At 29.1% G+C, this 25730-nt stretch overlaps 2 protein-coding genes and 1 pseudogene across 2 annotated transcripts; 2 read left to right on the top strand and 1 right to left on the bottom strand.

The window, feature by feature from the left end:
- Positions 1-2987: 2987 nt before the first annotated feature.
- LOC129888586 (brassinosteroid-responsive RING protein 1-like) lies at positions 2988-3750 on the top strand. Its single transcript, XM_055963538.1, has one exon. The coding sequence runs from the start codon at positions 3079-3081 to the stop codon at positions 3574-3576; it is 498 nt and encodes a 165-aa protein (XP_055819513.1). The 5' UTR covers positions 2988-3078; the 3' UTR covers positions 3577-3750.
- A 6468-nt stretch (positions 3751-10218) lies between these two features.
- Positions 10219-12583, bottom strand: LOC129890802 (uncharacterized; annotated as a pseudogene).
- A 1261-nt stretch (positions 12584-13844) lies between these two features.
- On the top strand, positions 13845-16660 carry LOC129888585 (zinc finger protein CONSTANS-LIKE 2-like). Its single transcript, XM_055963537.1, has 4 exons — positions 13845-14759; positions 15576-15755; positions 15858-15995; positions 16411-16660. Exons 1-4 carry the CDS (start codon positions 14202-14204, stop codon positions 16522-16524), a joined length of 990 nt encoding a protein of 329 aa, XP_055819512.1. The 5' UTR covers positions 13845-14201; the 3' UTR covers positions 16525-16660.
- The last annotated feature ends 9070 nt before the right edge of the window (positions 16661-25730 follow it).

Genomic DNA, 25730 nt, shown 5'->3' with positions numbered 1-25730 from the left:
TATTTTTAGTGAAAGAAATTCGAATGAACCCCTTACGCCTCTAGCTCTAACTTGATAGTGATTAATTAAAGGGAATAAGTTTGAAGATTTCTTTAACAAAGTGGACAAAATAAATGGGCAAAGTGGCACCCTAATGAAGATGCAACAATGACAACACAATGGGCATATGCACCAAATAACACCCCACTAGCTAACTAAGGGGTGAGCCCCTTTCTAATTCTTGCTCCTTCTATTCCCCATTTTAATTTGTTCTTTCTTTATCATGTTTTGGCCTGTTTTCTTTTTGTGAGTTTTCAATAAGCTAAGAAAATGATTTATATATTGTTTTTTACTTTAATTTGTTGTTTCTTCATGATGTCTTGGCCTTTTTTATTTCTTTTCTTTTTTTAGTTTTGAATAAGCTAAGAAGATGCATGATTGCTTTTTTCCTTCTAATTTTATTTTTCTTTTGACAAGGATGATTAAATTCTAGAAACTATTAGTCCCCACTTTATGCCTTTGGATATTGCATAATTCTTTCACGACTTTTCCCTTTTGGTCCCATTGCTTTTATCATTAGAAGAAGAAAAAAACCTTTTTTCTACAATATTTCGATAGATTTTCTTGGTCCTGACCATTTCTATTTTGAAATTAGGGAGCGACATTGTAAAAGCAAAGCGAGTTTAAAGTAACAACCTGTTATACTTTTCGACTTTTTTTGAATTTACGTTTTAATTAGGTAGAATTGTCACATTAGATACCTAAACTAATAAGGATCGAACAACTATAATTCACAAGGATTATGGTCATTTTTCAATCACTATCTCATCTAGAGATTGCAAAAACTTGTACTCAAAATACTTTGAAAATATTAGAGCCAAATTTCAACCAAAAGGTTGAAAAAGTTGGTACATTACCTAACTTTTAAAAGTAAAAATCAAAGTCTCTTTTTTTGGAGGGGATATAATTACATCTATCTATTTTTGAGTTAACAATTTTGAAGAAAGTAGAAGTATGTGCATTTACATGAACACACACAAATAAGTAATAATTGCGTCTCGATTCAAATAAGTTAGAATTAGCTAAATGAATTTTAAGTGACAAGATTTCTCTATTTAAACCCAAAAGTGAAAATAAGTTAACAACAACAACAAATGAAAAAGGAAAAGTTTCAAAAACACTTACTAACAAGACTAAAAACTTATTCTAAAACTAGTCCACGTGACCTATATGAATCTTAAATTCAAAGTTAGATGTGCATAGTCTTTTAAAATTTATTTTTAATATAATTTTATATCTACTTCATTCTCTTTTATCACATTTTCTCACCATGGATTTACACTTATAAACCGATGCATTTGTAGATCAATATAATGTAGTTTTATATCTATTTCATTCCCCTTTTAACATATTTGCTCACCATAGGTTTACACTTATAATCAAACCATCTCAAACAACATTCTCTTATTTACGTGAAATAGTTAATTAAAATTAAACACATGCATGAACAATTTTATCCAGGGTTATTTGTAAATGGTGTATACACTTGATCATAAATTTTTGGTTTTATAAGTAATATAAATAAATATATACAAAGATTACTTCCTCGATTTTTTTAATTTTTTTAGTAATTAGTATTGTTCCTCGAAACTCTTTACAGAACAACTAGTACTTTTTTTTTCTTGTGTTTTGTGGGCTGTGACTCATCTCTTGAAATTGTCATAAAAATATTCAACTTGCTTAAGATACAATTACTTTCTATTTTAACATATTTTGTCATGATTAATTCTTGAAAATGAGGGTTATTTTCCAAAAAATTGAAACATGATCTAACATATTAAAGTGATAGTAATCTAGGTATGTTTCTTCATTTTTTTAAGATGTCCTCAATTACATATGATACGTAACATATATCTATACTATCTTTTAATTTTCAACCAATTAAAGTACTAAACATTTAAAGGTTTCTATATATGTTATCTACTGGTGTATAATTGAATTGTTTTAAACTACGTAGTACGTACATATATATCCCATTTTTTCCCTTGAATTTTATAAATAGTCATATATATAATGTGTCACAATTCTCTTTTGGTCCACCAATTTTTTTACGTCATCATTCATATTATTAGATTTGTGTATGCTTTTATCAAATAAAAAACCACAAAGATGATTTAAATTCGTCACAAAGAAACCTTCATTTCCTTTTATGTGACATGACCAATATTTTTATTTTTATTTTTTTAAAATCCATCCCAAAATGTCTAATTTTACAAACAAAAATGAGAAATTTGTTCTCCAAAGTACGTAATACAAAAAACAATGAAGTATGAACACCTTCGGGATGGGATAGAGCGAGAATCAATTAAAAAAATGTCAGATATTTTCATCAAATCGATAGATGCATGACAAATAAATGAAGTTTTATTATTTTTATTGAAATTCAGTTATATTTAACTTTTGATAATGTATCACTAAAATCATTTTGAGATAGATATAGTATAATCACGTTTAATTTGGGTTCAACTCATAACATGTATGTCCTCAAACTTTGAAATACAAATAAATAAATAAATAAATAAATGCATCCTACATGACAAAAAATATGAGATACACAGTGCATGTGTCCGTGTGATTTGTCATGTAGGACAAATATGTCTATTCATTAATAATGTATCTACTTATCAAACTTAAAATAAATAAACGTCCAACTAAAACACCGTTAAATCTTTTAGGTAAAAAGGAGAAAAACACAACGTGTTTATCAGTGAGCGGCCCAAATTGTATGACAACTGCACCCCTACAACTATCGAATGGGACATTAGCGTATAATACAAACACATCGTCACGTCCCTACTACCCCCACCCCCTTCCACGACCTACCCCTCATATTCACACAGGTTCACCGCAATTTCCTCCAAAATTCATACCCTTTTCTGTCATTTCATCTCTCCACCTCTACCCCTATATAATCCACCTCCCCGTTTCCCGTTTTCTCTCCGCTTTCTCAAATCTCACGTTCTGCTCCTCACTCTCCATTTCAACAATACTAGAGTTGTCTTTTTTGTTCTTACATATTAGTATTTCGAGAAAAAAAATATGGGTTTTCCGGTGGGATACACGGATTTATTCTTACCCAAATTGCTAGTCTACTTACTTACCATTCTAGGATTCATTAGAAAGTTCATTTGCACGCTTTTCACCGTTTTTGGTCTCGGTGATTTCCTTGAACCCGAAATGTCGTTCCCGACCCGACCCGAATCACACTCGGAGCTCCATTCAGTGTCGGCGGCGTTGATCCGGGAGCTACTACCGGTGGTGAAGTTCTCCGAGCTGGTTGACCCGCCGGAGAGCTGCGCAGTTTGCTTGTACGAGTTTGACGGAGAAGATGAGATCAGACGGTTGACGAATTGCCGGCATATTTTCCACCGGAGCTGTTTGGACCGTTGGATGGACCATGATCAGAAAACTTGTCCACTTTGCCGGACGCCGTTTATTCCCGACGATATGCAAGAGAGTTTTAATGAGAGATTATGGTTGGCTTCCGGCATTTCTGATTTTTACGGCGAGTATTCTCCGGTCGCCGCCGGTTTGTAGCATTTTTTGGGGGTAAAATGATTTGGATTTGATAGTGTAAAATGTATATAACTACAAGATTAAAAAAAAAAAAAAGAGGTGGGAAAATGATTACGGAGGAAAAGTGAAAATGTTATTGTATAGTCTCTACAATTTTGAGAATATGGAATGAAGATAAATAGTTTAAATTTTCAATTTTGGATGTTCATCTAGTATTTCGTTATGGTATTGAGATTCGATCAAATTCGTAATAACTTCTAATTAAAAATGTAGGAATTTCTATCGTCCCAACTACGTTGATCTTATCACTTGTCACAATTGCAATAGAAACACTCCTCCAATTAATTTCTTTCCAAATTCAGTCAATTTTGGCTGTTACTGTGTCTCACAATATGGTCAATAGTATCAAATTTAAAATAAGTTAAACCCATTCAACATTTTTTTAATCAAATTTTGGATAAATAAAATATAACATTACCGATTTTAACTTGTTTGGAAATAAGCGTATCTTAAATATTTCTGTAAGTTTTTCTCTAAAGCAGAGCTGGAAATTAGGAGTAATGAGATTTGATCTGAGAACCTCTAATACGATTTGTCTATGAAATTAAGACGGATGATATTTAATCATTTAAACAGAATAATTAAAACAAAATCAGGTTTTGTTCAGATTATAAGATTTTTTTATTTTTAATTTAAAAGTTTAAGAATAATAAAGTGATAAATATAAGACATGAGGGGCTTGTAGTGTGGAATACTGTTGGCTATCAGTGTTTGTACCTTGCCGGTTAAACCGGATCTTGTCTTCCACTTCAATAGTGTACGATATGTTTTTTAGAAAATAATGATTAGTTATTTAGTTCGAGATTTTAATCCGAAATTTATAATTAAGAATTGAGAAATTTCATCTATTTTAATTTCAAAGTAGGAGTAATTAATTTTGTTTATAAGCACATGTTCATTAATCCTTCCTATACATGATTAATAGACAATTTTACATTAAGAAAACTACTTAATACACACAAATATTTTATACATTATCCAAATGATTTTCAACGACAATCATCTCGTTGCTTATCTGAATCAAAGTATCTTCGACTAAAATATATATTTATAAAATTTTAACAATCATAGTTAAAGGATGTTCCTATGAGTTAGAGCTATCAATCTCTTTATGTCTTTTTAATTTGATGGAACTTGGGCTTGGTGTTTTGTGTCAGCATGGAAGAATAAAACCTAGGTCTTAGGTCTTAGAATATAATTAGGGTTTTCAGATGGAGTACCTAGCTAATATTCCATGGCCCCTACCAACACAAAAAGACCTATCTATCCCAGCTAAGTTCTAGATTGGCAACTTATATTTCTTCTAGTAAGATATTTGGTATTTGAAATTCACTCATTTAATTAATTTAAATTAATTTGATTAATTCAAACTCATGCTGAATTAATAAGATCCAATTATATATAAAGGTAAATTAAAGAACCCCCTAGTCGCTAAGGTAGCCTTCAGGATACATGTTCCGCAAAATATAGTAGTATTAGCTCAAATTATATATATGTATTGAGAAATTAATTAAATATATATAAACATTAAATTTAAAATCTAATGACTAGCAATAAAGTTATAATCCTAAAATTCAAAACTCATAAAGTTTAAATCACTAATCTGTCTCTGCTACTCCCTAATCAAAATTCCTGTTTATAACCCGAACAAGACTATTTAATTATGAGAAAATTAGTTATCAGTATGATGCACTAATGGAGCCAGATCCAAGCTTGCACCTGACTGATCTATTTATTAGCAACATTCGAACCAAATATTTTTTTGTCTCGACTGATTAATGCTCAAAAATTAGAGGTATATATCTTTACTTAAATGCACATTCATTTGATCTCACAAACCTCTATTTATAGTGAAGGAATTTCAATTATCCCTCAGTTACAACTCTTAGTGGTAGGCAACACTCATCTCAATCAATGGGAATGAGTCTTTATCTAATGCAACAATAGCCAAAAAAACAAGTGTCAAATTGAAGTAGCACAATCAACCTGGCCTCTATAGGCTGGTCCTAATATAAGTTATTGGCATATCAAAACTTTGCCATTTGTAGTGTTGGACTTCAATCTTAATCTTTGTGCCCATTTCTTGTATGTTTGTTTGTTTGTCCCTTCATATTCAATTAATCGACACCTTTGTTACTGTCTCTCTAATTATTGAGGTTGTTTATTATGTATGGCTGTTTAATAATATTCCCTTATCTTCTTTTGGGCAGATGTGAAAGCTGTCATGTACCAAAAATTCCTTGTCGAAAATGAAGATATTTTTTTAAAAATAAAAATAAATTCATAGCAACCAATTTAGTACTCATATTACTCAGTTAATTGATTTGAACTAGTTTAACAAATAGAAATGCAGAAGAAATAAATTGATGAAAAGTGGTGGAGCATAGTGTCATTGTCATAGTTGGTAATAGTAGTACTAGATCTTGGCTTAATTAATCTTATAGTTACCAACCAGAGGTGTGATGGAGTGGTAGGTGTGATGGAGTGGTAAGTATTCCTTCATCTTTAATCAGATGTCTCGAGTTCGATTCGTCTTTGTTAGGGAGCTGAAAATAAAATTTTAAAAAAATCTTATAGATCCATGGGCAAAAGAAATGAACTATAAAGTATGGAAAGTGGAAAAAAACTGCCTAGCTATTTGATGTATTGTTTATCAAAGAAGCTCAGGATAAATTTGCAATGTCACTTATTTGGGACTATAATTGCAAACCATAAGTATATATGTTGGAAGCTTATAAGATCACGATCAATGTGTCAATTTATTGGCGAATGAAGGTCATAAACACACGCAAAAAAAATTATAACATAGTAAACGTGCTAAAAAAAAATAAAGTTTAATTTCTTCTTTTAGCAGATTTAAGAATTTCATCTAGTCAATTTTGAATGTATCAAAAAAAAATTTGTAGATCTCAATTTAATATTATGACTAGTCATTCAAAATTTTATTTGGTTTTCACAATTCTATAACAAAAAACTATATTAGACAATACCTTATTCCATAGAAAAAAAATGAACAACAAAAGAAATCTTAGTTGGATATCGAATATCCAAGTGAAAAACGAAAAAAAATCCATCATCCCTAATTTATCACCACTACTCAATATGAAATTAAATAGTGTATCACTTGGACTACAAAAAGTATATGACTTTATAAGATTATAATTAAGAAAAAATTACTTAAATACATATCTTATTTTATCATAATATTTAAAATTTTCTATTATTTTAAAAAAAAAAAATCAAAAAAACCCTCTCATATACATCACTCTTCTCTCGGTGATACATTCCTATCCCTCCCCTCCGTGATACAACCCTTCTATGTATCCGGATGTCATATCCATTTTCTGATACACGTTTCTTTCCATCTCTGATACATCTCTTTTTTATGTATTCGGATGTATGCTGATATATTCGAAAGTCCAGTAATATATTCGGGAGTCAAGTGATGTATTCGAAATTCATAAATTTTAAGAATTTTTCATAATTTAAAAAAAATTAGAGAAATAATATATGCTATTTATGTAAATTAGACTAAAATTAATACTGTAGTCCGTACGTTGTGAATGTATTAGAGACGACGTGGCCGACGCGTAACGAAGCCTTCCTGCATAATCCAGCTATGGATTAATTTATATGGTGCCACGTGTCCAATACCCGACAAAATAGTTTAGTATTTACAAAGAAAATATTTATTTTATTTTATTCTCTTTAAGTACTTATAAATAATGACGTACCCTAAAATCAATATAAAGAATTTTTAATTTATTCTTTATTCAATTTGTCGATTTATAACAAAAGCCAACCTAGGAATGTTTCATTCAAACAAATTAAAGATGGAAAAAAAAACAAAGAAAGAAAATAGCCGCCCACGCTTTATTTTATATCCAAAAAGGGAAACAATTGACAACTAACAGAATATTGCTTAATTAATTTATATTCAGAGAGGTCATTTCTTTGTAGTTTCACGTAGATAAATTAATTTGTACTTCTCTTATCGTCATTTTTAAATCTTTTATGAAATGCTCATTAGTCAACATAGAAAGTCACAGGAAGCCCTCTAATTTTATTATATATAGCCGTCTTTTATTTCTATTATTAATAAATTAAAAAAATCAATAAATTGGTTTTAATCTATGTCTTGAATTTCTTTTCGAGAGTGAGGGACTTTATAGATGATACGCTCTTTTCCTGTTGCTATGATACTGATAACGAGTAAAAAATGGTCAATTTATTGATTGGGAAGACACTTAATAATTAGAACTAGTCACTTGATAATTTCAGTTGCATCATAGCATGATATATGGTCCTATATATGTGATAAAAAGTTGATTTAGTAGTTGTGAGGTTTGCGTGATGAGTCTTGAGTGAAAAATTGTGATTGAAAGAGTAAATTCTAGATCATGATTTAATTATCTAAGAAAATTAGAATTTATGAATAACCTTATTTAACTAGCACTAATTTGATATGGGGTCTATAAAGGATAGGATTAATTGTCTGAGGAAAAACAAAAGATCATGATACAATAAATATAATAAACATCAAAACACCAAATGAAGAATATATATGCCACAAATTAAAATAATTTTTGGGTTTTTTTTCCTTGTCAAAGTAGATAAAAAGATGAAGAAAAAATGAAATAAAGAAAAGAGCCGCCCACGCTTCACTTTAGACTATAGTACCTTTTAAAGAATATAATCCAAAAGAGAAAAATTATTACAGCTAACACACCATGATCATGTTGCTAAAGTACTATATATCCACAATAAGGCCACGTAACTTTTTTTAATCGATGAATCGTCAAAAAGCTAAATTTATCCTCGATTGATATTAAAATACGCTTTATTTCTATACTTGTTTAAGTTAATTGATGTCATGAGTGATCTCTTTATTTATAAAAATAAATTATTAAAAATAGAGTTAATTTCTGAGATGATCATTCGATTAATAATGTTATTATCTATGATTCAATAGGAGTAGATCTTATTTCTTTTTTCATTGGTTTATATGTAGATGGAAAGTCAAACATTTATAGTCACAGAGTCAGCAGTCTAGCTAGTATAATATTGTAGTGTCATTTTGTCTTTTACTTCTTATTTTTTAATTTCAGGTGAGGGAAATTTACTTTTTTGGTCCTCACCAATTTTGTTTCTTGTTCAAATCAAATGTATAATGACCAATCATTAGTGAATTATTGATTATTAAACAAGTACTGTGCCCATTACGTATTTCTGATTAATATGTGAATTTAATGTAAAGAACTACTAAATAAAAGATATAACCTTTTATTTTAAATATTTTATTTTATATATATATAGAGAGAGTGTGTTTTCATTCGTACTCTATTTAACTTTATATGTCAATTGTTCATTATTGATTAAATAGAAAAAAAGTCAAAAATATTTTTAAACTATTTTAAATAGCTTTTTTATTTATCCTCCATTTGCTTTGGATATCAAAAATATCTTTTTCCATCTATTTTTTGGACCACAAATGCCTTCAAACTAACGGATATCCAAATGATCCATTTAGATCGTTCACATGGCAGTCCAACATGGAAAAAAATAAGATCAAAATTATCATCCGCACTATCAAAAATAGCTCAATAATACCATCCGTTTGCTTTGGTAAATGTGAACTATTTCGGATAGTTGGAAGATATTTTTTGCCCCTTTCTGTTAATGAATTTATAGGTTAAATGGGCTCTGTCAAGTTCCACATAATAGATAGCCCATAGACTAATCCTTTGGGTTTATAGCTCTCCTGTTTAGTCTTAATACTTTTCGGAATGTTAGAAATATTAACAAATAATGTAGTTTTTAATGAAATATTTGAGTATTACAAATTGATCATAACAATGTTCAGAGTGTAGTTAGAGCAAGTGATAGACAAAAACTTAATTGCCCCTAATGTGTAATTTACATCAAACTAATGAATATAAGATATTATGTTTCTGTTATACACACTAACTAATTTCACTTCATTCTTTTTTTAAGTTGTTGAAGTTAAATTGTTTAATTTGACTTCCCGATGCAGGTAAGGTTTTACCTATCAACTGAAATCTGGAAATCACTATACCATTGCAGTTTCCCTCAATTCAATTTCCTACTACCATGATGGGACATTTACAAACTTGTGGAAAACATCAAGCCTAAGGTTCATGGTATCATGATTATGAAAATCTGAAAATTGGAAAGAAATTAAAAGGGCTGCTCGGTGCATCCAGTATCCCGCATTCGCATTCAGACAGGGTTCAAGGAAAGGTCATACGCCAAGTGGATCTAACCCATGAGGTTACACAAGGACATTTTTATCGTAGCTCCAAAGTTCCCTTCCTACTAAATAGAACATAGAAACAAAAAATATGCATTTATGAATCCATAACCCAAGTTTAGCTAGTAAACAACAATCAAAATGAAAATTTTCCATTTCTATTAGCACATCACATGTCACAACAAATGTAATATCCAAACACCAAAAAATAACTCAGCTCTAGGATGCATACATATGTTTTCTGTTAATCACAAAAAGCCTACTATATATTTTCATGAGACAGGGAAATGTACATAGATATCAGGACAAGCAAAAAATTAAACATGGTTGCTATATATAATTGCTAGTTCCATCCGATCGTAGAGACAACACTTTTCGTGCTTCATTCATGTGAAACGACATTATAAATCTTCAAAATCATCACATCCAGAAGCCAGGTTGTTGCTGCGGTGGATAAGGTCCTGGAGGTGGATAAGCTGAGGCTGAGGGTGGTGGGAAGCCAGAAGCTGGTGCTGGATAACCTTGATGATGAGGAGGTTGTGGTTGACCGTAAGGTGCCCCATAGGCCGGAGGATATCCAACCGTTGGTCCATAAGGCTGATCAAGCCGCGACATCTGTTGAAGGGGTAGTATTGTCATTGGTGAAGGATCACCAAACTTGCCATCTCTTTTGTCCAATTCAATCTTGTGTTGTGTCTGCAATCTCAAGAATAGTAGATATTAAATGATAAAAGGAAACTGGGGAAAAAAACTTGAGAGAAGATCAACCATCTCCTGCTTAGCTGCATACAGGCACAGACCCTGCAACCAAATGTGCAGCAAATTGAACAATGTTGAATTGTTTTGTCGGAATAAATAATGCTAATGAAGAATGTATAGAAGCTTACGAATAGTAGACCATGTCAGAGAGGCATGTCAATATATGAGCAGCATCCTCAAGTCCATCATCTCCAGTAAGACAAGCTGCAATTCTACATAGGCAAGAAAGGAAACATGTTTGATCAAATTTCATATACATGAACTACGCGATCTAACAAATGAGGAAGATTTGGGGAAACAGAGAGAGAGCCTACGATAATGCAATTATCAAATTTTGTTGTTCATATGTTGAATTCATCTTGCAATAGGAAGCGAGTTGAGCTCACTGAATTTCCAAAGCAACAACAAACCTAGTCGCGAAAGTCAATACATCAGCATTACAGCAGAATATTGCTATGTGTATTGTTATGCAGCATCTAATTCCCAATTTAAATAAATGAACCAATTTTTTACTGAACTCAGTTACAAGGCAAAATTCAGGGCAACTACTTTATCCACACCTACCACTGCAAGGCATATAACCAGCACAGCACTTATACCTGTCGAAAACAGAAGTTTGTTCATCAGAAAGGCAGTAATTAACATGATACTGAAGAAAAAGAAAGTATCTTACCTTGTCATATCACCCATATAAAGCTCTTTTCCTTAGCACATACGATGAACATGGTCCATTGCAGTCGATGAGATCAGAGAGGACGTTATATAACTACTAAACGTAGTTGCATAATATCAAATGTAGATGAGTTTGTAGAATAGTAGGGCAACAGTCAACACCACAAGGGAAATTCTTTAGATTTGATCACAAAACCCCATGAATCGACGTTTAATTATTGAATATTCATCTGTCAATTCCTTTCTCTTGTTGAAATATGCTACATCAAGATGAAGGAAGTTAATAGTTCTTCAATATATGCTACGATACTAAGTCTTAGCCAATATTTTCTAGGATACGAACTTTATATTTTCCATTCACATCACATCGAAATACTAAAATCAAAATTAGCTCAAAAGTCGAAAAAATCTGCACTTTGCTGTAAGCATTTATATCTCAATTGAGTTATGAAATCCTTCAGCAAGACGATGAACCCCTTTGGAACAAACATTTAGACATATAGTAATCAAACTGATGAAACAAACACAAATAAAGAGCAAATCAATAGCACTGGAGAAACAAAATAAACGGACGTAAAATACAACTCACCACCATAGCGCGAAACACCAAACTGCAAAACCAAAACATGAAAAACGATTATAAAGTCAAACACATTACACCTTACATTCTTACTTCAAAAAGAATCATGACTTGCACAGACTCTTCAAAAATGTCAGACGAGCAGTAGCCTAAGCTACATTGATCCAAGTGTGGTCACTCAAACACCCTTCCTCAAAAACAATTATATTATGCAAATAGAAATAAAAAACAACTTTTATAGAGATATATACTAAAGTTTTGAACACCCTTTGCAAAATTTTTAGTTTCGCCACGGTTTATACGCGTGCCTATAGTAGTAATGTGACAATATTTTTGAAGAATCCGAGCAACATTAAGTAACCGGGTCAAATCATCCAATTTTGACATTAGCTTATAGAGATTTGAGAGATACAAGAGAAATTTTACATGGTGGATCGGCTTTAAGGGTGCCCATGAGATCCATGAGCCATAGATTTTGAAAAATTTTACGATTTTCTGCCTTATTGTGCTGACGCCATTTTTTGATTATTAAGATAAACAATGAATATGAAATCCTTATAAGATTTCGACCAGAAGCGTCTTGTGGCCAGAGTCAAAATGAATTCAATTCTCAAATTGGGTGTTTTTATACAAAATTTTACAAACCGTGGAATTTCTGAAAGACACATTTCCTCCTCCCCTGCCATTTTTCACGGTGAGAATTTGAATCTTTTACACACAAAAAATCAATGGACTGAAATTTGTTTGGTTAAACAGAAATTCGTCAGATTTATTTATAATTGCTTTAATAAATGAGACATGAAATATAGTTGTCAGATTTTATCTAATAATTAATAAAGATCAAAAGTGTTTACTTGATTCTTTCGTTAAAGTTTAGAGATCAAATTGCTTTGACACATATATATGAGTGGCTATTTTAAACCAAGCCTAAAGTATATGAGATCATTCTTTCACTAATAACAATTAGGATCAAGCATTTAATATCAGGTCAAAAGTCATGGCAAATAATAAATATGTAACTTTATTTTTAAAAAATTATCAGATAAGTATCATGTTCGATTATGACTTCGACCTAAATCATTTTGTCTCTCTCGTTGCCATAGTTAGGATATATTTACATTACCCAATAAAAATATAGATCGGAGACATCGTCAGCTCTTTAAATTTGCTTATAAACTTTTTTGAACACTTAAACTATGAATGAATGAAAGTGTAATAGAAACACTTTATTATATATTCAAGTACTTAATTAAAATATATCATAATTCATATGTCTAATGAAATTTTACTGAAAATTTAAAGGAGAAATCAATAAATTCCACCAAAAATATATAAAAACAATATCAAGACAACCATAGTATTGTAGTGTAGTGAATAAAAAAGGAAAAAAGAATTACTTCACAACTAAACTATTACCAATAGTAAAAAAAAATCTCTCCCTAAATTCTACTGAAGTACTCGATAGTCTGCTTTGAAAAGAAATGGAAAACGTGTTAAAAATATTTGGACAACTCTTCAAGTAAAAAGACAATTCGAATTTGAGAAATAATGACACTTCAAGAAACATGATATGATATAGGCCGTCTATTAATAATTATTTTTATGATTTGAGAAAGGATCACACTTTAAAAAGCATAATATATATAATTTATTTTAAATTAGTATTAATAATTGTTTTCATGATTCGAGAAAGGCATGAAATATATGATCTATCCTATACAAACATTAATAATTATTTTCATGATTTGAGAAGGATCGTACTTCAAAAAGCATAATATAGACAATCTATTCTATATCAGTATGAATGATTATTTTCATGGCTTGAGAAAGGCATGATATAAACGATCTATTCTACACAAATATAAATAATTATTTTCATCACTCAAAACCGTGACCTATAAATCAGACCGCAGCGACTACTAACTTCTTATTGAGTGACATAAAAAAAAGATAGATAGGACTTATTCCAAAGTCTCCTCCTTTATATAATGGAAGTGGACTAGTAATCTCTCCTTGTCTGATTTTGTTTTTGCTTACATACACAGAGAAAGAAAGAACACTCCAAATTTAAATTGTCTTCTTTCTCCACAAACCAAACAAAAAGCAATAGTGAAACACAGCTTTTTGCTGCTATATTTCTTCACTCAATCAGAGCCAAAATAATCAGAGAGAAAATTAGTTTCTTGTCTTCTTCCGCTGTCAATATGGACAAACAATTCTGAAATCATCTTGAACATTTTTGTCCTGTTTCTACAAAAAACAACAAAACCTTTGAAATTTACTTCCAAGATTCAATTTTTTTCAATGTCTTCTGAACTTTTTGTATTTGACAACACTTTCTTTACTGACCCTTTTTCCCCTTCTTTCATTGATAATACTATTTTCCAAGATAACAGCAATTTCACCATGCCCACCCACTGTTTGATACAAGAAACCCCACAAACCAGAGTTGATGACACACCTTCAATTGACCAAATTGCTTCAACCCTTCTCTCATCTTCACCTCCAAGTCATCAATTTGAGAATCTTTCACTTTGCCAAATTGGAAATCCCAATTCTTTGGCTGGTGTAGATGGATTTCTTGATTACTCCGTAAAAGCAGAGGAATTTCAAGTCCATTTTGAATCTGATTACTCTTTAATGGTGCCTCAAAATGATGTGAAATTGATGCAGAGGAGTTTTAGTAGTAATTGTTTTGATAATAATAATAATAATGATAAAGCAAGTTTTTCTATTTTTACACCAAAGTTTGATAGTTTAATTGAGTCTACAAATTTTCAAACATCAGCAGCAATTAGCTCACCTGAAAACAGCTTTTCTTCTGGTCAAATGAGAAGGGTTTGCAGCACTGGTGACTTGCAAGTTAGTCCTCCTTTCTTATAATTCCCATTTTTCTAAGTATTTTTTTTAAGTACCTTCGAAAAAAACGAATGACATCTTTCTATATTCGAAAATAAAAATGGAATTATGTAATTCTTTTATGAATTTGACTGAATTCAGCAGTATTGGTCCAAACTTTGTATTTGTATTTAAAAGATTCACTCAATGTCTGTCAACGGTTTATTCAATAGTATTTCTTTTAGTAAGTTCGGGAAAAAAAAGAACGACATCTGTTGATATTTTGAAAAGGGGTCTTTATACAAATAGTCGGACAAATTATACATAAATTTTAGTCGTTATATCTAGATTATACACTGATATACATGATCATGTACATAAATATATATTTATATTATATATTCACAAACTACTTTTAATTTAATCAGTGGTCAAATGATTATTTAAGTTAATTCTTCATTTCTAAATAGGGGTGGAGCTACCTATTCACTTACAAGTTTGATAGAATTTAACAGTTTTGATTCAAACACTATATTTATATTTAAAAAATTCACTTGTATGTTAATAATTTATATTTAGAACCCAATGAACTATCATTTCAAGAATCCAGAATTCATACACTCAAAAAATTGTAGTTTCACTTTGTTTGAAAACTCTTTTAACTCTACCTTTTTTATGTATGTTTATATCTTGAGATGTTCAAGATCATAAGTTCTAAAGACAAGTTTTGACGTATAAAAAAAAAATCTTAATCGTTATACGTAATCAAATATCGTCAAATAAAAATAAAAATGAATACATATTAATTTTTTCTTAATTATTTATCCTTTTTTTAAACAGAAGATGAAGACAAGTCAAACAAGAAACACTTTATCATCGAGTCCATTATCAGGAGAAAGAACATTTATTGAAGAAGCAGCAAATATCAAAGTGGGGAGATATACTGCAGAAGAAAGAAAAGAAAGAATTCATAGGTACAGAGCAAAAAGAACTCAAAGAAATTTTAACAAAACTATAAAGGTAATTAATTTATTAACACAATTTTTTTTAGGATTTTATTATTTGTATTATTTTGATTAAAATGTGATTGTACAATTAATTTTTATAATGGTACAACAACAGTATGCATGTCGAAAAACACTAGCAGACAATCGTCCAAGGATTCGTGGCAGATTTGCTCGTAATGATGAAGCTGATCTTGAGATTCCAAAAACTTCATCATCAATGTTTAATAGATATGAAGATGAAGATGATATTTGGGTAATATTCTCTCTTAACACTTTTTCTTAAACAAGAAAAAAATATTTATTTTATCGATCAATCAATCAACCAAAAAGATTTATTCTAACCAGAATTTTGAGTTATTTTATTGTATCTTTTGTGTAATGAGTTCGCAAGTTCAGCAGAACTCAGCCTTTCTGAATGAAATCCTATAAAAAGTACATAAAGATTTGTGTCATGTAAGGCATAATAAAAGAGAAAACATAACGCTGCATACAAGAATATTTTTCCTTATGGACGCCTGATCATAAGTGGAGAGATCGTATTGATGCCCACTATAATCCTTAATTAGTGATGTGCATTTTTTATTAATGAGAAAAAAAATTTGATTATTTCTTAGTCTTGTATTATTTATTTTATTAATTTATTTTTAAATATAATTTTATGGTTGTAGGTTGAGGGAGTTCATGAAGAGGAAGAAGATCATCAAGGCTCAATAGGGAGAAGACAATTCTACCACAACTTTGGTCCAATGACACAATATCATCAACAATATTCAAGCCACTAAATGGGGTCATAAATAGAGATTAATTTTTATGATTAATTAAGTCATTAAAGTTTGTATTAATTAACCATGATTAATGAAAGATGTTAGCTTTGGTTTATGAATAAGTTTGGTGCACTTGCAAGTGCTACAATTTCAATGTCTATGGAGGGAGTAGACTAGCTATAGTATCGAGCACAAATTATTTTTCTATCTTTTTCTTTATTATTATTATTATTATTATTTGTTTTGTTTAGGAGCTTAATTATTAATTAAGTGGTCATGTACAACTCATTGTCCTCTATTTTATTTTAAAAAATTAAGATTGCTATCAACTGAATCTGTATTTAATATGACTTTAATTTTCATCTAATAATAGTATTATGAGTTGATTAATTATGACTAGTGCAATCTTACTATGTTACGTATGTTTGGAAAATAATTGTCAAAAAAAATGAAGAATATACGTAGGGTTAACCATGCAAAATGCATGGGATGCCTATTGCCTAATTAAACTCTAAAAATAGTGACGAAATTAAAATTTTTACTACGAGATCAAAATATAAAAAAAGTAGTTAAACACACAAAGAAGGTAAATGAGTCAACTTATATACATAATCTCGTCTTACCTATCCACCCATTAATTATATTTTTTTAACTAAGGATGTCAATTGTCAATTTGACAATCATTGGACAAGTGTAGCTCCGCCATAGCGCCACTATATACATATTATACAGTATAATTTTTCAATTAAAAAAAGTTTTCAATAACAAGAGTGCTCCGCCCCTCCAATGATGTAAAATAAATAAAACTTAGAGGTAGTTACATGAAAAACAAGGCAGACAATCTATTACAACTTATTAAATTACATTAAAAGTATAAAATTTATTTATATTGTCATTTATATAAGTTAATTAAATGTATTTTCATTTTTTTAAAAAATGTTAATGATAGTTGAGAAACTATATAGGTCTTTAAAAGTGAAAAATAGGAAAGGGAAGAAGTGAACAAACAGTAGAAATAGAAAGTCAACAATTTCACCTCAAATATGATGGGATAATTAAGATTCTTTTTTCTTTAATAAAAGGTTTTGAATTTGAATTTTTTAAAATAATAATAAAATTATTGAAAGTATCATCTCCAAAGATGAACTTTATAATGTGTAATTCAAACTCAATCGAGTTTCAATATAAATAATACACACGTATTTTAATTTTCTAAATCAAAGTAAAATTAAAGAAACAAATATCAAATATTATTGTATTTCTTAGCGTTGAATTGAATTTTTTTTGTTAGCATTAGACATTAACATTGATTAGGCTTTATTTGAGTCTCTAGTATCAGCTATAACCCCTACTGAATCATTCAAAATTCCGACTCTCAAAATTAAAATAATATATTAAAACTAAAAATTATAAATAAATTAAGAAAATATTTATAATTATCACAGTAAGTACTTTTGTGTACCAAATAGGAAAAAACACCCACACTAAAACTTTCAAGTGGAGAGCACATGAAGAATAGAGTGTTAGTGGAGACAAGAAGAATAAACAAACAATATGCAGTAAAGCAAGACAAAGTGGACATATATGGAAATATTATATACCATAGAGAGTAATAACTGTGTTATTTTGTAGAACAATTCCAAATATATATTGTGGTTTAGTCAACTGCAAGCCTTTATTTTTTGGGTTAAATTTGATATTTTATTGATAAAGTAAAGAGTATAAAACAGTATTTTACATTATATCGGATAAAGTTCATTCCCTGTATGGTCCAATCGACTAGGAAAAAAATAAATAAACAACCAAAAATAAAATACTTAACACTTTACTTTCAAATAGGGGCATTTTAGTTTATCACTGTTAATGATAAGCCATCACTAACTACTATGAGCCCGTTTGGATGGGCTTTAAGTTGGTCAAAACCAACTTAAAGCCCCTTTTTAGCTTTTGGACGTGTTTGCCTAATGCTAACTTTAAGCCATAAAGTTCTTAAAGTCAGTCAAAAATGAAAAGTTAGGATTCCTAACTTTGTTTCCTAAGTGCTTAAAGTCATTTTCTTTGACCATAAAAATTACTTTTATATCCCTTATATTTTAACTAAATTCCCAAACTACCTTTTTTATTCTTTTAACCCTAAAATTCACATCATTTTCCTTATTTAAGCACTTTTATCCAAACACCCAACTGTTTATTTATAAAAATAACTTTCATCACTTTAAAGTTCTAAAAGCACTTCATACATAAAAGTTACTCTTTTTAAGCTCATCCAAACGGGCTCTATATACGATATATCTTTAGTCTAACTCTATCTACATAAAATAACCTCCAAAAAGATAAAAATAAAAAATAGAAAAACATATAGGAGGAAGAATTTAACTTATATATATGTGTATATTTTTTAATACATTATCAATATATTTTAACATGTTATATAACACATATTTTGCCTTATTTTCTCGACTACTATTTTTATGGTAAAATATCCATAATTATTTTTTAAGTTATCTGATAATATATCTTATGCTATTAGCCTAAAGAAGTTAAAACTCACTCACTAGAAATACTAGGCTTCAACTTGATTTTAATTTCGTAGGGGGTTGGATGGAGTTGAAACTATTGAAGTGTATATTATTGTGAGATTTCGATTTTGCACCTTGAAAATTTAGTTATCTTTGGTACGTAGAAATCTTCGTACTCAAAATGAGATAAATGGCTGATTAATTAATAGAAATAAAAATGAATATCGAATATAAAATGAAAAAAAATTAATTTACTTTTGAAATTTCATCATGGTGACATATGCGATGTTTAAAAAGAAAGTTGAAAATCGTTGTATTTGCAGGGATGTTAAAACAAGTTAGTTGAAAATTGTTGTTGTCGCAATGATGATTTAAAAAAATAATTAAATTTTATAAAATCATTGCAAGAATAGCGATTTTATTAAAAAATTTAACGGCGCTAAAAGTAGTAAAGGAAATCGCTGCTGAGGTAACGATATGTTCCTTTTGTTTTTTTTTTAAAAAAAAGAATGGCCCTTTATGCATTTTTGAAGAAAAAAGTAGCCCTTTTTTGGCTCCGGACTCTGAATAGTTTGAAGTTTATGGATTTTTGGTAATATAAAGTTTCCACTCTTTATGGTTAATTAGTGTCATTCGTGCACATTTGGTATGATTATATCTTCTATCATAATTGAAAATCAGATCTTATTATAAAAATGGTTGAATAAATAAGAAGAAGACACTTGCGAGAGTGGTCAAGTTGTTGAACCAGTGATCTCTTAAATAGAGGTTCTCGAATTTTAAATTTTCAACATACTTTTTCAATCAAGCTCATCGTACTAGTGCGTTTTGTGAACTATTACATTAAAGTAAAATTTATCCCACGTGCACCTAAAAAATAACGAATACGGATTCTTTTATATAAAAAAAAAAGAAGGAAAATGAAAATTTTGACAAGAATTGAAGAATCGTTCTTCAAGAATAAGCAAAAGTCAGTCCAAAAACAACTTTTTTGTATTTTAAATTAACAGCATTTTTAATTCATTCTCTTCTCAATCCTCCCATAAATTAAAGCATTGAGTTTTAAATATATTTTTTCAGGTATCTTACAACTATTTTTTGGTCCAATCGAACTCCTATTCTATAGCAATTGCAATGATAGGGTATATTGAAGTTGAAACTTAACTAGTACTATATTTTTAATTTAATAAAATTGGAATTATTCTTTCATGAGAAATTAAAGAGTGTGTTGGTCAAAAGTGATCATATTCCTATTGGAATCTTTGTTTTGTTGGGGTTGTTTGTTGATCAATTTAAATATTAATTCTTTTTTGCATTTTGCTCATTCCATTAACTTAGTAGTTGGTTCTCTCTTTTCACTATTTTTCTCTCAAGAATTAATCAAAGTTACTCAAAATATTACCATAAAAAGAATATTGCTAGCAATTCAGTTGTGGAAAGTGTTAAATAAGACCAAGATGGTACGATAAAGTGACTAAAAATGTTATCTTTTAATAAGGTGTAAGTTTGGAAATATGAACAGAAAAATTCTCAAAAATCGCCAGTTCAAATTTTGAAAATAAAGAAATTATGTTATAAAAAATGATTTTATCTTTTAACGAGTCCTATATGGAGCCAATCCATATTAATCGATGTACCACAACGGATATCAAATATGTGGTAAAATCCCCTCTCCCTTCCCTCACCCCCCACCCCCACCCCCCCAAAAAAGAGACTCTCTATTGCTTTAGATTCATTACTTATAATATTTTACTTGACAAATATGTTCAATTACATGGTTCTCGAGTTAAAAACAACTCTACTTTCAACATAAGAATTCAAAACTTATATTTTATTGATTCAATTTCCTTTTTTTTTGTAAGTTCTACGTATCGATATATGATGCTTCATCTAAAAGAAAAGAATAAAAAATATTTTAGTCATAAAAAAAAATCACCATAAAAAGATTCCAAGTGTATCATAAGGTCAAATATGTAAATGATTTAAAGACCAATATCTTTGAAACATTTTAAATGAATTTTATTGTGCAAACTTCAATTTGATCTTAAATTAAAGTTCATTTGTTGTGACAAAATATTTTTTCTTACAAAGCATAATGAATTTGTTAGAAAATAAAAGAAAATAGTATCATAATAATCTATTCAAAATTAAAATAATAAATAAAGATCAATAATGACAAACACAGAGCTGTGAAAAAATAAAAAAGATTCGGTCTTTGCATTAATTCCTTTTTTTTTTTTGCTATTCTTTTTTAGATGCTTATTGCTTCTTTTGGGGGTTCATAGCAATTTTATCTTAATTTCATCTTTGATAGGTGTCAAAAGAAGGAAAAAAAGACAATTTGATGAACAAAGCATTTCGCGTTTATGCAGAATTAGGGAAAGGGTCGCTTTTCAGGGTGTGATGTCGATCGTCTATCCTAATGCAAACATTAATAAATATTTTCATGGTTTATTGAACCCGTAATCTATAAATCACGCGAAAATAATTTTATCATTGCTCAAAAAAAGCAACAACAACTATATTCTTTTTATTATCATTTTATAGAAATAATTGAGTCTCAACCTTTCTTAACCTAATAAAAAATTAAATGAAGATGGTATCGAAGTGTTAGCTAGTCAAAGAAAAGGGTTTTTTTGGGCATATTTTCTAAATATAACTTTCATAAACTTTTTAGTAAAGGAGATAGCTTGTCATTTCATTAATAATAGTGGTGACAACTAGTATTAATTAAATAAAGTTGCTTATAAAAAGATGCTAATCAAGCTTTGGAAAGTGTTTTTTTCCATCTATGCCTACTACCTAGAAATAAAGCATGCTTTGGCTTCTGAAATATCTATACAAATGAATAAATGATTGGTAACTCTGTAGTGAGATGGACGAAATTTTTATATTAATTAGCGATTTTGATTTTGAATTATAGTAATAGAGAAATTCTGGTAAAAATATCACTCATTAACTACATTTCAATTTTGTTTTTTTAAAATAATTACTATTATGGAGTTAATGAAATTTAAAACGGCATGATATGATTTGGATTAAAAAGTGACTATTTGAAAAGTTTACTCGATTTTTTTAGTGGGGAGAACTGGGGTAATTTATAGTTGAAAAATAATTTAGAGTTTCACTTATAGTAATTGAAATTCTAAGATGTTATCATAAAAATTTGTTTGTGAAAGTTGAAATCATAGTATAGTGACTATTTTTCAAGACGTACCCAATAATTAACCCTATTTCTCATAATACTTCTCCTTAAATGATCACATTCGGTTCGATCTGAATTAATCAAGTCAGTCGAATTTGAATATTAAATAATTATATAAAAAGAAAATAAATGCTTCTTAATAGTTTCTTTTACTCACTTCTTTTTAGTTTTAGTCATTGGAAAGCATGCATTTGTCTTTGTCAAGTACTTCTATGAAAATGTAGCAATTGAGAAAACTAAACATATGCGACGATGGATAAGCTTATGAAGAAGAGGTGCATATCATATATTAGATAAATTATGTATTGGAATAGAAGGAAAAATTAAAGACTATATAAAATGAGTTTAGAGCCAATTATTAAAGTGTCTTTTGGGTTAAAAGTTAAAAGACAAATTTGTGCATGTCTAGGTCAAAAATTGTCAATACCTTATTATATATATATAAGAGCAAACCTTTGATGATCGAAGGGTGCATATTACACTTTAAACGAATTTCACATCTGAATGAAGAAGAAAACTAGAAATTATGAGTAAGCAAAATCATAATTAAGTCACAATAAAATGTCAATTAAAAGACATTATGCCGACCACATTCTATCAATGGCTCTAATAGATTTAGCAAAATTATAAATATATATATATCACTTGATTTGACAGCACGGAAAGGGAAATTGATCAAAATATAATAATTTTATTAGGTTCTTTTTTATTTTTTATTATTACTAATAAATTACATCTCCTAGGCTCTAGGGTTTGAAATTCCTTGACTGAACTTTTTGATAAATTATAAAAATAAAAAGGTCTCATGTTCTTCTATATATAACTTTCCCTTAAAGAATTCAGAAACAATTTGTGCTAGCTCTGTAGTAGTTAAATTATATTATTATTGGTTACCTTTTTTGTCCAATTAACGGAGAGAAATTTTTCAACAAATTAAAAATTAAATAATATTACACTAGTTGTTCATAACTTAATTATAACGGTGAAGAAGCTAATTACAATTATGATTATGCTAAACATCTCTTTTGTTAGTGCAGCATATAGTCAAAAATTAATAAGACCTAATAAGAGTGATAATTAGGTGATTACTATTTTGAAAATCATAACATATGGGCTAATACAATTTTATTAGCTTTCTAGATTAATCAATCCAAAAAAAAAAAAAAAATCAAAAATAAATAAATTATACCCTTATTTGATTGAGAAAAGTGTGTAACTGGAAATTCGCTCATATATAGTTTAAGGAGTACTTGTACATTTTCCCAATTTCTAACTATAATGTAGTTTAATTATCTGCTCTGTTTATTTTTACTTGTTTAGTATTTCAAAAATACATTTTTGCTTCTACTTATCGCTTTTAATATATCAAGAAAAGACAATTATTTTTTCCTGTTCTACTCTCAATATTAATTACTGATTCCCCAAATTATTTTTCAAGATCTAAGACTATACATCAATTAATATGAATATTGTGAAAAAATATTCATATTAATCATTTTTTTTTTATATTTAGGGGTGTGCAAAATTTAAAATGGACAAGTAAAACTGAACGGATGGAGTAATTGGTTAAGCAGAGTTTAATTAACAAGATTTGTACAAGTTGACAGAGATTCTATGTACCTAAATATATACTCATATTTGATTTAATTAGAAAGCACACTAAAATTCCTTAGGGTAGGTCGTAATAATATTAATGGGACTTAATTCAGTGAACCATAAAGTTAATTCTTTCCTGGTTAATGATTACATTCAAAAGTAATGAACATGTCTTAACAGTGCCTTTAATAGCATTAATTAAGAATAAGAACTAGAAAACTAGTTGTTGATCGGGGCAGAGCTAGAAAGTTGGTTCAAATTTAATATTTGCTTTGGAGCTTCATTAATTTGGATTCATGTTATAAATTTTCCTTTGTAACTAGGAAGGTAAATTATTTCGGATTAAAAATGATTTTATCCTTTAAATTCGAATTCAATTACCCGAAAACTTTTGATTAAAAATAGAAGCATACTTAAACCTTTTGTGGTACATATCTTTTTAAGTTTATATCGTTTTCAACTTTATAATTTCAATTAATATTCGACATTCAAGTGATGAGAATCTTTTCATTTTGTGTTACAAAATGAAACTTTCTTGTACCAAATGAAGTACAAATATATATGTCACTTTTTTAAACCCTATGTTTACTTACAAAATATATTCTTCTAACCTTCACATAAGCCATAAGTTGCCCATTTTTTCCTAACTTCAAAAAAAAAAGAAGTTTTTCCATGATGTGCTAGTTTTGCAAAGTTTTTGGGGTCTTGTTATTAAGCTAGTCTTGACTCTTAAAGCTGATATTTTTCATTAGTAGGACTTGTGAAACGAGTTTAAGTTATATGCATCAATGGTACTATAAAAACATACATATGAGACGTTAATTGGAAAGAAACTATGAAAAATCTTTTTCTTAAGATACAAATTGGTGAAAATGAATTTGAGAAGTTCATCCTGATGATTTATTTAATTTAAACGGCTCATGTACTTCTCACGATCCAATTCCAACAAATATATATAACATCATTATAATGATCAAAAGTTCTTGATTTTAGTAAATATAAAGAACTAGAATTGTTCGAATATATATGTAGCAATTTAGACTGATCTTCAAACATATTGAACTATTTTTTTTTTCAATTTATCAACTTAAAATCTTGTGAAATAAATGCAAGTTGTTAAAAGAATATTTAATGAGATTCTAATTTGGAAAAAAAACTTCTTTTTTTTTTAATGACGGGGACCTTAATTATATCCAGTGCTTTTGAGTCTGTAAGTAGCACGATTCTCATTTTAGGTAGTTTTGATAGCTTATAGATATTACAACTAAACTTGCCTTTTCAAGTCTGGGATTAGACATCATACTTTTGAGTTTTGACCTTTCTTTTTGGTTCTGCTTGGTATTTCTTTAATTGAGACGTCCGTAAGTTGACTCAATACGCATGTACGTCCAACACGACTATTAGGTAATTGTGTTCATTAAAGCTAATTAAGCATATGATAAGAAATCATATAGCATTTAGATTAAGTTGTATCTACTAGAATTTGAATTCTGATACTTTACGAATTTGATCTAACTTCAATTACCACTAGACCACATTCTTGAACGCACAATAGCATCTTAGTCTTGAAACTTGATTGTTCCTTTTTATATCTTTTTTCCTTTGTTAACCTTTCATGTTTGTTCACCAAGGCAGACAACAAGATTTACATTTGCAATCTTCTAGGTCAAATAATGGGATATATTCTTTTTAGTATGCAAGTTACACATACTAAAAATTCTTCCATACTAAAAATAAAGCGTGAAATGTGAAAAACACATTTAAAGTATTCAGATATTTTCGTTTCGTAACTAAATTTTTAGGTAGGAACAGTGAACATTTAATAATTGAGGTATGTTTTGATAAATATTTGATGATAGTTCAAATAGAAAACACCTACACTTAATAATGCAGATAGGAAACTC

This window comes from Solanum dulcamara, chromosome 5, assembly GCF_947179165.1.
Source record: "Solanum dulcamara chromosome 5, daSolDulc1.2, whole genome shotgun sequence".
Classification (NCBI taxonomy): domain Eukaryota; kingdom Viridiplantae; phylum Streptophyta; class Magnoliopsida; order Solanales; family Solanaceae; genus Solanum; species Solanum dulcamara.
This window is presented reverse-complemented; position numbering and strand designations above follow the sequence as displayed.